Below are 12878 nucleotides of genomic sequence, written 5' to 3'. Positions count from 1 at the left end.
AACACAACAAAAAGTCATTATAATAGACTTCCATGTAGATGTTTGTATTTTATACTTCTAAACAAAATATTAATTTTTATAAATAACTTAAGATGTTCAAACTTATATTCTTAAACCAAGTTATGTATATTATTAGTTTATTTTTGAATTTATCTAAAACTTATTAAAACTTATTAAAATATTTTATATAATATTATTCACATAGGCAACGCTCGTGATGTATTTATTAATATTATGGTTATTTTTTGCTTTTTTTTAAATATCAAATTTATCCCTATAACTACTTATAATTATTAAAAAAAAATATCTTCATAACTACTTATATCTATTCAAAATACACTAACCCCATGTTTGGAAAGACCTTAAATTTAGAACTATATTGTATTTGGAAAAAAATATAGTAAAAAATTATATCAAAATTTGTCAAAATCTACCAAAATCCAAATCTAAGGTGTGAAATCTATGTTCCCAAATGCTATGTAAGATAGCATTTGGGAACATTGATTTCAAGTTTTAAATTTGAATTTGTATGAATTTGAATATAAATCTTAATACAATTTGATATTATATTCTATCAGTTAGAGAGCTCATCTTCAAAACTTAGGTGTCAAAGAGAAAGAGCTAAGAGGATTTTTATACTGGCTACTTGGTATCAGAGCTGGGCCTTGGGCTGCTTGGCTCCTCTGTGGGTTGGACTCCTCCTTACTGAAGGGACTTGCGGAATAGCCTTAAGATCTGGTTGTAGTGCATATGGATAATAAAAAATTAATCAGATCATGCAATCCCTAATTACGTGATTAAGATTATACCTGTGAGATCTGTTTAGTTTGATCCCAAATCTGCAAATACGAAAACGAGCTCTTGAAGACGATCAATAATCTTCTACTGTATCCTTGAACATGCCTTACTCCTGAGAGAGTGGGCTCGTAAGCGACTGATAGGGTTTTCTTCTCTCACGAAAACGTCTGCCTCTGTGAGAGTTTTTCGTCTCCCATAACTGCTGAATGGAGCGTGTGTATATATAGGCTACAGTAGGGACCTTGGGCAAATATGACTAGGGCTTCTTACGTAATTAAGAATTCCTAATTCGACCTGAATTCATCCTTAGTTACGTTAATTATAATTCATACCACTAAAGAATAATAATTGACTCCCTGTCATATTCGAAATTAAATTTCGAGCTCCTATTATTAAATGTTTATTTATCTCCCCATGTAAAGATTACAGATACCCATCTATTAAATTAAATTATTGAGAATTCAATTAATTGACATATTAATTCCCTGAGACCTTTCACTTAACTTATTTGATGTGTTGAATTCAAAATCTACCTGTAGGATTTGACACAATCAAAACTTATAAACTTCCTCAAGGGGGTATCATCAATCTCGATATCAGGACGTGGATTCCATCAATAATTAATGTTTACCATACACATAATGTCATCACCCAACTCACTGAGTATTTTGACCCATAAAAAGTCTCACTCTTCTATGAATCAAAGTAATAAACACTATATGCACGTGTCCAATAATCATATCAGGATTAAGAGCATAAACACTCATAATAACCATGAGGTATAAAAACAATTACCCCAAGACGGTCCTGTTCAATACACACAAAGTATACTAGCACAAGGAGTTGGAATAGTACCATTCCCAATAGTCAAGACAAACCTATTAAAATCTTGTGCTACAGTCTTACCAATGGTGTGTCTAATTTCATTTAAAATTGTGAACAATAAACTTATATTTTATAAGAATTGATGATCTAATCTTCTGTGTATAAGTCGTACTCTACACACTAGATCACTTAGTATATAGAATAAAAGATACACATGCATAATCATTAAATAAATAATGTCAGGTAAACATTGCTCACAAAGATTCTCATTAAAATGGAAAACTGAAGTTATTAATAAATACTAAAACCTATTACATAAAGTATGTCGTTCAGTATAAATCCTTAACACTTGCCTCATTTCCTCCTATGGGCTCAAGGAGTGTTGGTGTACGTCCAGCCCCACATCGCTTCTGTAAGCAGTTTCAAACCAATATAAAAATTCTTTTAGCTCTCTCTCTCCTTGATATCTAGGTTTTAAGGATGAGCTTTTTAACTTGGTATTGTTGGTGTACGTCTAATCCACATTCCTTCTGTGAGTAGTCTTAAACCAGTATAAAAATCCTCTTAACTCTCTCTCCTTGACACCTAGGTTTTGAGGATGAACTTTCTAACTCTATCAAATCAATATAAATTCAAATTGGAATCCTAAAATCTAAATTCTCAATGAAGGGTTATAATTATGTCAAATTTATCTTTATAACTATTTATAATTATTTCAAAACATTTTATAACTATCCATAGTCATAATTATCTTAAGATTGCATCTATAATTAATCATTATTGCACCTTTAATCAAATTTGAAAACTCTTAACTTTTATTATTTTTATACAATAATTTTTTAAAATAAGTATAAACTTTTAAATTAAAACATTTTTGTAAATTTTGGCTATTTACTTTATAATAATTTCAAAATTTTTTTAAAAAAGAGAGCGTTTCCTTTTTTTTTTTAACGTCAGGTTTCCTTGGATCATTGGGCGTCAACTTTTGTCATGACTAGTCTCACGCCTGCACTAGTCGAGCCTACAACCATCATGTGGGAGATAAATCTAAATATACAACATAAGTGGGAGGAATCGAACCCAGGATTATATCGCTAAGTGGCCTTCCCAACCTGCGCCGAGGACACATTTCACACCACCATCCACGGAAAACGGTAAGATGCTTCAACCATTGGCTCCTTAAGTGCATCAACTCGAACCTCGGACTATACCTCCATGCAGCCCTCCCAAACTTGCCCGTACCACCTGGTCTCTGCCAAGATGTTGTCTTAAATTTGCGTGGACTCCATTGATGATGTGGCGAGTGTTGATTGGAGGGTTCCGTATATGGAAGAAGGGGCTCCTAAGTCTCTCAAAACTGTGGCCAAAATCACCCGCTCAATGATACTATATTTTAGGCGACAACTGGTACGTATTTCCTCCGTCTTTCTGGGTTTGGTAATTGGGAATTTATCGAACTGTGTGGTTCGTAAACGACGCCACTACCCAGCTCTCTCTCTCTCTCCTCCCCCCTCCCCCCCCCCCCCCCCCCCCGGATGCGGTGGAGTTCTTCGGACGCTAGCGCTCGATCTCAGATCGTCATCTTCCTCTTCGCCTTGTGCCAGTTCGTAGGAAGGAAACCAATCTGACTTGTCTCTCAGATCGTTGTTAAATTTGCTTTTTTTTTTTTCCTGGGTTTGTTGCTTTACCCTGCCTTCCCTTGGTTCAGTTTTGTTGTTGTAGATTGCATCGCTTCACATACAAGGAGGAGTCTTTCATGATTATTGACATTGATGCTTGGGGTTTGGTTCCTATAGGAGATCTTCCAAATGCTAGCTTTTAATAGAAGCAGAATACCGTCAAGGTCTAACCGATCTCAATCTTTTGGAGGTGGGCCTTCTTCTCGTTCGTTCTTTTTTTGTAGATTTATATTTTGTATCTCTTGTATTTGTGCGACAATGTAAAGTTTCTATCTTTATACTTTGCCTCTTTGCCAATTTTATTTATTGTGTAAAACTTGGATTAAGGTACCGGAAATTTGCTCACAGAAAATTAATCTTTCTCTGGGCGTGTAATTTTTATTTTTCTATATTTCGTCGTCATTTGTTAAAAATTGAATTATGGTTTGACGATCACTAGGGAATCTAGCAGGATCTGATAATGAAATTGGATTGAGGATCGTAAGACTCCACTATGTTGCTAACCATATCAAATGAGTATAAAAAATGCATTTATATGTTAATTTCCATAAATTTCTAGAAATCCAAAAGTTGGTTAAAGTGTCCAAAGCTAAGAAAATCACAAGTAAAATAGTTCATATGGTAGAGCCCTCATATGAAATGAATATAAAAGATACGTTTATGTGTTATTTAATTGATGAATTGTTATAATTGTTGCATCCATAACTTAATCAAACCTACTAATAGGGAAAATGTAATAGATACTTTGAAAAAAAATATAGTTTGTTAAAAAGCACAGATCAAGAGTCAACAACCATGCAACATTGATACACCTGGAAGCAAAGAATGTTAAGGCATTCATGCTGAAGTGCTTAATCCTATCCAAAATCAATTCTAGGTTTCCTGCAAATAAGAGAAAAGCTGTTGTTTATTAATTAAAGTGTTCAAGACTTCCATTAGCCTTACAATTTATGCATTTATATTTCTGAAACCCAAAAATATTTAGCACCCTTTTGGACAACTCATAGAATCTAAAAAAAAAATAAAAAATTAAGCCATTAATTATGAAATAAGATCACCAGTAAAGCATCATAAAATTCTCTGTTTTTATGGGAACAAAAATCACTCAAAAATGAAAATTTTCAAAAAGGACAAAAGCTGCCAGTAAGATTTCAAAGTGGTCAAATTTGGGGCTGAAACATACCTTTGTCTCATAGATGAACTGACCATGCTGTGGGGGGTCTCCAGGCATTTTGAGCATATTAGTGGGTCATGTACTCGTGTACTTCTTCCATTATCAAAATTTATGGCTGGTTGAAATTTGCTGTGGAACGCTTGAAAACTGCTTGGGAATGGTTCTTGCAATCATGTTGATCTGGGAATGCTGCTGTGGCCTGTTCCATGTCAAACATGAACACATAATTTTTTCTAAAAAACAAATAATAAAATCCAAACTGTCTAGCAAGTTCAAATTTTGCTGCTAAGTGCTAATAATAAAGAAATTCACTCTAAATTCTCTGTTTCTTGTGCATGTTGTTGGGGAAAATAACAAGTATATACTTTTACCCATTTAGAAAAGAGTAAAGAATGTAAATTAATTATAAGATCTGATGATCCTACCACATTCCCATTGATCCTAACGCGTCTATTATGATTTTGTCAATTTTCAAATCTAGGTTCTGGATTGTTTTGGCAAAGTAGGATTGCATGATCCTAAGAGCTGATCATAAAATGAACAGAATAAGTCCTTAATCATGTTATTTTATGATATTGAGATTGTATTGTTGATTTTGATCTTTATTTTTAGCTCGTGCTTCCAAAATATCTGAATTTTTTTTAATTATCTATTCTTGCTCTTCTAGGCATGGATTATACTGACCCGAAGAGGAAAAGCAATTTTTTAGGAAAAATTATTTTGGCTGCTACTCTTACAGCATTATGCATTATCATGCTCAAGCGGTCCCCAACTTTTACTAGTCCAAGCCCGGTAAAATCTTTATTTAGTTTTGTACCCCCTTGAAATAAACTAGAATTTATACAATGACTATATTTTATGCCAAGTCAACGTTTCATTTATGTTTGAGACTAACATAGAAATACAACATTTACATCAGGATATCATATGTACTCATGAAAGCAGTGATTTTTTTAAAAGGTGGACAATATATGTTCTGATTTTATTTATTTATTTTTGGTGGGTGGGGGTGGGGACTGTAAGGGCTTGATAAGCTTGGGGGCAGAATGAACGAGTTTCCTTGGCTGCCATGATTAAGCAGATGACATACACCAATTGTACCTGGAAAAATCTCTATTTTTAATTAGATTGTTTTTGTCTTCACGTGTTTGCCTTTTGACACTTGCATTGATGTTCTTGTTTTCAGAAGGAGTTAAGGACACTTGATTTATTTGTTTATATTGGGTGATAATCTTGTTGGCAGTTGATTCTTAAGGACAACTTTCTGCAGTTTTCCCTAATGAAACACACACATGCATGCATATGTACACGTCCCTTGTGAATCTGTTCATGCATGAACATGTAATCATTCTATCGTGTCTAGATTTTGGCCATTTGGAACCAAAACCCCATTTTATTTTGAATCACACCCATCCACTGGTGATGACAATTTCAATTATTGGATGATTGTGAACAATGGAAATAATATCCCAAATTATCTTCGTGTTATTTAGTTATTGTACTCAAGTTAAATTCTTGTCTTGAAGAGTGTACGTTATGGCTATTTCTTGCAATGCTGTAATGCAACATAAATGATGATTATTGGTTGTAAGAATTTGCGGTTGTTTCCCTTCTGGTTTTTTGGCAGTCAAACAGAGCCCTATTTCATCTCTATTTCTAATATTGGTTTTTTTTTTTTCAATTTTTTAATGCACAGTTTTCTCGTCATGAAATTGAGGTAACTCATGTTTTAGTAACGGGAGGTGCTGGATATATTGGTTCACATGCTGCATTACGACTTCTCAAGGACTCATATCGTGTGACTATAGTGGTATATGTTCAAAATGAGTGGAAATTTGTTTTATTTTTATTGCTGACTCTTTAAGATGGGTTACTTAGGGCTTTGGAGGAATCTTTTTAAAGTGATTTCTATAGAAAAGTTGTTCTTCTTTTGAACAGGATAATCTCTCTAGGGGAAACCTTGGTGCCGTAAGGGTTCTACAAGAACAATTTCCAGACCCTGGAAGACTACAGTTTATTTATGCCGACTTGGGTGATGCAAAAGCGGTATCCTATGTTAACCTGCATAGCATATAATTCTCATGAGATTGATCTCCACCCAACAACTGGATATCAGAGCATGTTTCCTTAATTTTTGTTTCAGGTGAACAAGATATTTTCCGAAAATGCATTTGATGCTGTGATGCATTTTGCTGCTGTTGCTTATGTTGGGGAAAGCACACTTGATCCTCTCAAGTGAGTTTAGTTTCTGATAAAGATAGGGTTTAGTTGTATATTAAGTTCTGTTGTAAAACACCTTATTTGCATGTCTAAATTAGCTTTGGCTCGTTGTTGCTCATGGCAGTGATTAGTAAATGGAAATTTCTATGACAATCATTTTCTCAGAGACCAAATAGGGTACAATTCTAACAGGGTATTATTTTATTTATTTTCTTTCATATTTTTACAGACTAGCTTCCCCCTTTGTCCTAGAGAGCGTTTGGAAGCAAGCCAAAGCTTATTCTAAGCAAGAAATCTTAGAATAAATGGGTTGGAGTGGTAGGAAGAGGGGAGGGGGTTAGGTTTTGTTGGAGCATCATAGTTGGGAGAAGATGTCTTGGTTGGTCTTGGGCTTCACCTTTTACCGAGGCTCATATTTTAAATGAGGAAAAGTTCAGCGGAGTCTTTTTAAGGCCCAGAGGCTCATTTAAGGAAGGAAGGTGATTAATGGGCAGGACTAAAAATTAAATCTGGGAACAGGGCGGTCATTGTGACCTGCCAATATTGCTGCAGCACAGGTAGGGAAGAGTAGCTTTCGTGGTTCCAGTTGATTCCTGCTTCTTAGGCGGCAGCTCTCTCTCTGAAAGGAACTCTAAAAACTCATTTTAGGGGTTCAAGTGGACTCAGAGCCCAACAATCATGGGAGACCAGCAACCTTCTAAGGTTGTTAGTAGACTCAGGCCAACAATCTACTTGTTGGGTGTTTATGTAGGTGCTGCTTGAAATGAGGAGTTCTCTCTTGATGATATTCGAATTAATTCTGATGTGCTGGCAAGTAAAACTTTAGAAAGAATCACTTATGGTAATTTTAGCATTGAGGAAACTTGAATCATTCTGAAGGTGGGGTCATGAGAGAACATTAATGAGGGTAGTATAAAGGTAAAAAAGAAATGGGGCAATGACTGATAATGGGAGTGATTTTGACAGTGAGTTTGCTTGTGATGACGGTTTATTATTGGATGAGTTTCTGAGAAAAATGGTTCTGTTCTAGATTTCCTTGATTTGGTTGGTGATATTTCTAACGTGCTAGGCTACCAGCGTTTCCACTTGAAGGTTTAGAGGGTGTTCTTATTTTTGAGAACGATGGTATTGGTAAAGAGCAGCGAGTGATCAGATTAAGGGATGACATTTTCCCTACCTATCTTTCCTTTGACGCAGATTAATGGGAAGGATCTTGAAGCTCAACAACTTATGGACAGTGTTAAGCAACCAATTTACCTAAAAGCTTAAGTTGTTAAGTTGTGGGTAGTGGGCCAACAATGTTTAACATTCCCCCTGCTGTGCAGCCTGATTGTACTTGGAGAGAGAAACAAAATAACACCCATTACAGTGCATAAGATTGTCTTTAGCCACTACAAAAGAAATGCAGGCAACAAGACTATAACCCAGAACCTCCTTGCAACAATAACTTTGATATATGTTTAAGCAACCACTTCAACAATGGCTATCGAGCTCTTAAAAATATGACGGGCTTGTGGTTGTCTGATCCCCAGGGGGCAAGAGTAGTTTGATTGGATGGGGGGAGTAAGGTGAAAAAAGTCACTGTAAGCTAGCAAGCTTGAAGTGTTCTATTAACTATAATGTTTGCTAGCTTAAACTGACCTCTTTTCACCTCGAAGTTTTTGAGATGAAAAACCTAACGAACAAAAGGGGTTTTTCTCATGTAATTATTTCAGGTTTTTTCTCTGTTTTCTTGTTTGTTTGTTAAATGTTTTTTCTTGAGGATCTTTTGTCCTCTTAGTTTGTAATTCCTTTTCTTTTATCTCAAAACATTTCTCTTGTTAAAAAAGTTGAAGATAGATTTATATTAAAAGCAAATTTGTTTGGGCGCAATTTGTTGAGAATTTAATTATTTTTTCAAATCTCATTTCCAAAAACACACTTCCTTGCTTGTCAGTTATCAGTATAAGCATTACTCTTTTTTTCGAGTAATGACTGTCATCAAAATTTTTATTACCTCTACGACCGACCACATTCTCTCTTCCAGCCCTTCCCCTGCAACAAACAAGAATACACACACACACACACACACACACACACACTTATACATACAGTGGCACACACACATATATATGTTTATATATATAAAATAACCAGCAAAAAACAAAAAACAGAAGGGTCCCATAAAACATATTATGTTTCACCTCCATTAACCTTCGCACGCAGTATATACACTTTGATTGAAACCAGAATTCTGAAATAGGATAACCGAGGGAAAATGAATTATTTGCATAATACCTGAAGAAGTAAATGATTTCAATTTTATTAGCCTACATTTGTAAAATGTATATTAAATAACCTTAACTCTATATTTACAGAATGATGTCATTAGGTTTTTTAACTCGACACCCACTTTAGTCTTTTCCTGCAGAATGCATATCATTGGTCGAGAAAATTGACATCTTTCCTTAACAAACTTGAATGGTGCAAAATGAGTCATTTAGTGGATAATTGAAATATATGCTCTTTATTTCATATTGTTAACCTATATTGTCAACCATTCTGTGTAGGTATTATCACAACATTACTTCAAATACCTTGGTGGTGTTGGAGGCAATTGCAGCACGTGGTGTAAAGACATTGATATATTCTAGTACATGCGCAACATACGGAGAGCCTGAAAAGATGCCCATTACAGAAGAAACTCCACAAGTAAATGTTCAAAATGATATTGGTTATTTTTAGATTAAAGTTCTATTTGCATTAGGCAAGACAGCATGGAATTTGCACGCTGCAACTTGTTTTGATGTGTTCTCAGTTGAATATCCGTTATTGAATCAATGCAGGCCCCAATCAACCCGTATGGAAAAGCCAAGAAGATGGCAGAAGATATCATCCTGGATTTCTCTAAAAATTCAGACATGGCTGTCATGATCTTAAGGTTGGTGCATGGGTATCCCATCGTGCAATGAGTCCCCATTTCTTCTATGTTTTCTGCTTATTCTTTTTCTTCATTTTATTTTATGCTTGATCTTTTCTGGAATTTCCTTCGTATTTTTTGTTCTGTTTCTTCCCTCCCCTCTTTTTACTCCTAGCCAATCCCATTTCTTCTATGTTCTTCTGCTTATTTCTTTTTTTCATTTGATTTTATGCTTAATATTTTCTGGAATATCCTTCATAATTTATATTCTGTTTCTCCCCCCTCTTTTTACTCCTTCCAGCCAAGTTTTATATTCTAGAGTAAACTAGATCTATTGGGGAAGCATACCCAAATGATCAACCTTTACTACTTGCAATCAAGGATGTCAGCAAAAATATATATTCTTGTTTTATTTATAGGGAAATGTTTTATTAAGTAAACCTCTCTTTGAAAGGGATTTTATCATATGGACACGTTAACTTGCTGGAAAATTTTCTGCCATGATGTTTGTATCAATCAAAGGGGGTTTTTATTAGAAAATAAATCAAGATCATGTTTTGCATTTTGGGAATAGAGCTCCAATTGGCTTTAAAGCTCTGGGTGTTTTGACCACCTTTTTTGTTTCCTGATAAAAAGCATTAGGTCAGTCCAGATAGTTGTACCCATTGTATATTTGTGAAAAATGTACAGGTACTTTAATGTGATAGGGTCAGATCCTGAAGGAAGATTAGGGGAAGCTCCCAGACCTGAACTGCGGGAGCATGGACGGATATCAGGTGCTTGCTTTGATGCAGCTCTTGGTGTTATTCCTGGGCTGAAGGTATGCTTAATTTTGATGCCCTTCAAAAATTTCCTTCCTGTCACCTTTCTTTTTCAAATTTATTATAGCTTCTACCAGCTTGCTGAATTTTGGTACGAATGTGATGTGCTAATCAAAATCAATAAACACTTGAAATATAAAAGAGTGGTTGGCTTTGGTTAAGTTTAGTCACGAAGAGCAAAGTTATTAGGTGACAAAATTTATGGAAGTAAACATCTAAAATGAAAACTAAAAAAACAGAAGCAGAAATTAAATATTGAAGACTAGCAATTGGTGGATATTTTTAAACCTAACAATTAAAACAATGAAAAATGCAAAAAATCCAAATTAGAAAAATGATAATATAGAGTAATCATTATATTTTTAAACTCACATTTAGTGCTCCATTATTTCATATAACAATTGAAACACGGTAAAAGCATTTTTTGAACCACATTTATTAGCTTTTCTATATTTTTAAAAAATTTATGCATGTTTAATTTTAATTACATATTAAATTTACGTTGTCATGTTATTTTATTTTTTTTCCTGAAAATATGTGCATAAATAGGAAACGATGGACTTTGGTAACTGACAACATAAACAGAATGGAAACAATTCCAAACAGCACCTAAATTTCCTGTTTCATATATATTCAATAGCTTTCTGTAAAATGAGCAATAGAGTAGCAAAAAAATTGAGAAATTACAAAACTTGGACCTGGCACTGAAAAATTTCCACTTCGATTTTTGTTGGGCAGCCAATTAGAGAGTATCTCGAGAAAATGTATTAGTGTAGTTCAACTATATAATTTGGTAATCCAAAAACATTTTATGTTAATTGTCAGATTGTGCCCTATCAGTGTTACTGTCTAACTAACGTTTTAAAATATTTCAAGTTGCTTTCCAAACTTTAAGATCATGTATTTCTAGGTTAACTGCACACCAGTATTTAAACATTTTCTTTAGTATAGTTAGCCAAACACCGAGGTTAAATTTTTGGTGCCAATGCAGGTTAAAGGATCAGATTATAAAACACCGGACGGTACTTGTGTACGGGATTATATTGATGTTACTGACTTGGTTGATGCTCATGTGAAAGCTCTTCAGAAGGCAGAGCCTGGAAAAGTTGGAATTTACAATGTAGGCACCGGAAAAGGTAATTTGAATACAGATTGAATTGGCTATTACTAATGCAGATACTTTAGGATTGTGTATTGAAGATAATCACTTAATTTAGGCAAATAAAAGATTATTTCTGACGAAGTTTTTGGGTTTGTGCTATCAGGTAGATCAGTGAAGGAGTTTGTGGAAGCTTGTAAGAAGGCAACAGGGGCCAAGATCAAAGTTGATTTTCTTGATCGACGGCCTGGAGACTACGCAGAAGTATACAGTGATCCAACTAAGATCTTGCGTGAACTCAACTGGACAGCACGTTACACTGACCTTCATGAGAGCCTGCAGATTGCATGGAGGTGGCAGAAGTCGCATCGTAATGGGTACGGGACCCCCTTAGCAATGGATTCTTGATTGCATTCACGACATCCATCCAATCTTCCTATATATATATAGGACGCAGCTAACATATATTCTGTTTGAATTCAAGTTCTAAAATTTCACATGCCTAATATGTCATGGGGCCAGAGTTGTAGAGGCAGCCCATTTTTACATGTACTCACAGACAATAGATGAATAAATAAAGAAATAAATAATAATGCTTTTACCAGGTATAGTTTTTTAATTGAAACTTGTACTTTATTTTGTGGTTAACCACGGCATGAAAAATAATTTTTGTGACATGTAAAAACCCAAGCAATTGTTCCATTTCAGTTTTGTTTTTGCCTATCGAATAACCCTTGATGAAAAAGGTTGGAATGAAATTGGGGTGCCTCTATTATAAAATAACTCAATACTTTGCTATAGCCGGGGAGGGCGTGGTGCCCAACTGTTTATTCGGTCTCTCTGTCTCTCTCTCTCATGAGTCAAATGCAAGCTCTCCCTCAGCCAGTCGTCCCAAGCCCTTGCGGCTGTCCTAAACCCTTGACTAGCCGCCATGACAATGCTGCTTCTATGATGGAAGGCAGTGGTGAATGTTGCATGACGATGCGATGTGAACTTTATTTTCTTTCTTTTCTATTTGGAGTAGATTAAATCTATGTTCTAACGAACGTGATTTGCAATTCTTTTATAATGATTTCCCCCCAACAGGAGTAGATATTGTTGAGAGAGAGAGAGACTTTTTTAAAAAACTTTTCAAATGATAAATACAGGTAAAAAATTTTAGAATTTCAAGGTTCCTATTCTATAAATAATTTACTTGTGAAAAATAACATGATGTTGAGTTATTGTGTCACACTCGCCTACTCCAGGGTGGTGTGACATTATACGAATTATTATGTGAACATTATTTCAGCACGTAATTGTATTCCAGCACTCTCAATTTATTAGTCTTCAAAGTCTTCTTAGAGAAATTTTTATTAAGTGT

The 12878-nt window shown here is 34.8% G+C and overlaps 1 protein-coding gene across 3 annotated transcripts; it reads left to right on the top strand.

The window, feature by feature from the left end:
* Positions 1–2987: 2987 nt before the first annotated feature.
* Positions 2988–12119, top strand: LOC131152670 (probable UDP-arabinose 4-epimerase 1). 3 transcript variants are annotated; one of them, XM_058104461.1, is made up of 11 exons: positions 2988–3030; positions 3420–3492; positions 5144–5268; positions 6173–6286; positions 6415–6522; positions 6620–6711; positions 9246–9387; positions 9522–9616; positions 10286–10415; positions 11408–11552; positions 11682–12119. In XM_058104461.1, the coding sequence occupies exons 1-11, from the start codon at positions 3004–3006 to the stop codon at positions 11921–11923; spliced, it is 1293 nt and encodes a 430-aa protein (XP_057960444.1). In that variant the 5' UTR covers positions 2988–3003; the 3' UTR covers positions 11924–12119. The 3 variants fall into 3 exon arrangements, with proteins under 3 accessions (XP_057960444.1, XP_057960445.1, XP_057960446.1); XM_058104462.1 differs by lacking the exon at positions 2988–3030 and adding an exon at positions 3155–3297; XM_058104463.1 differs by lacking the exons at positions 2988–3030; positions 5144–5268 and having other exon boundaries at positions 3429–3492.
* The last annotated feature ends 759 nt before the right edge of the window (positions 12120–12878 follow it).

Source organism: Malania oleifera, chromosome 4 (assembly GCF_029873635.1).
Source record: "Malania oleifera isolate guangnan ecotype guangnan chromosome 4, ASM2987363v1, whole genome shotgun sequence".
Classification (NCBI taxonomy): domain Eukaryota; kingdom Viridiplantae; phylum Streptophyta; class Magnoliopsida; order Santalales; family Ximeniaceae; genus Malania; species Malania oleifera.
The sequence above is the reverse complement of the archived record's forward strand: the minus strand, read 5'-3'. Positions and strand labels throughout refer to the sequence as shown.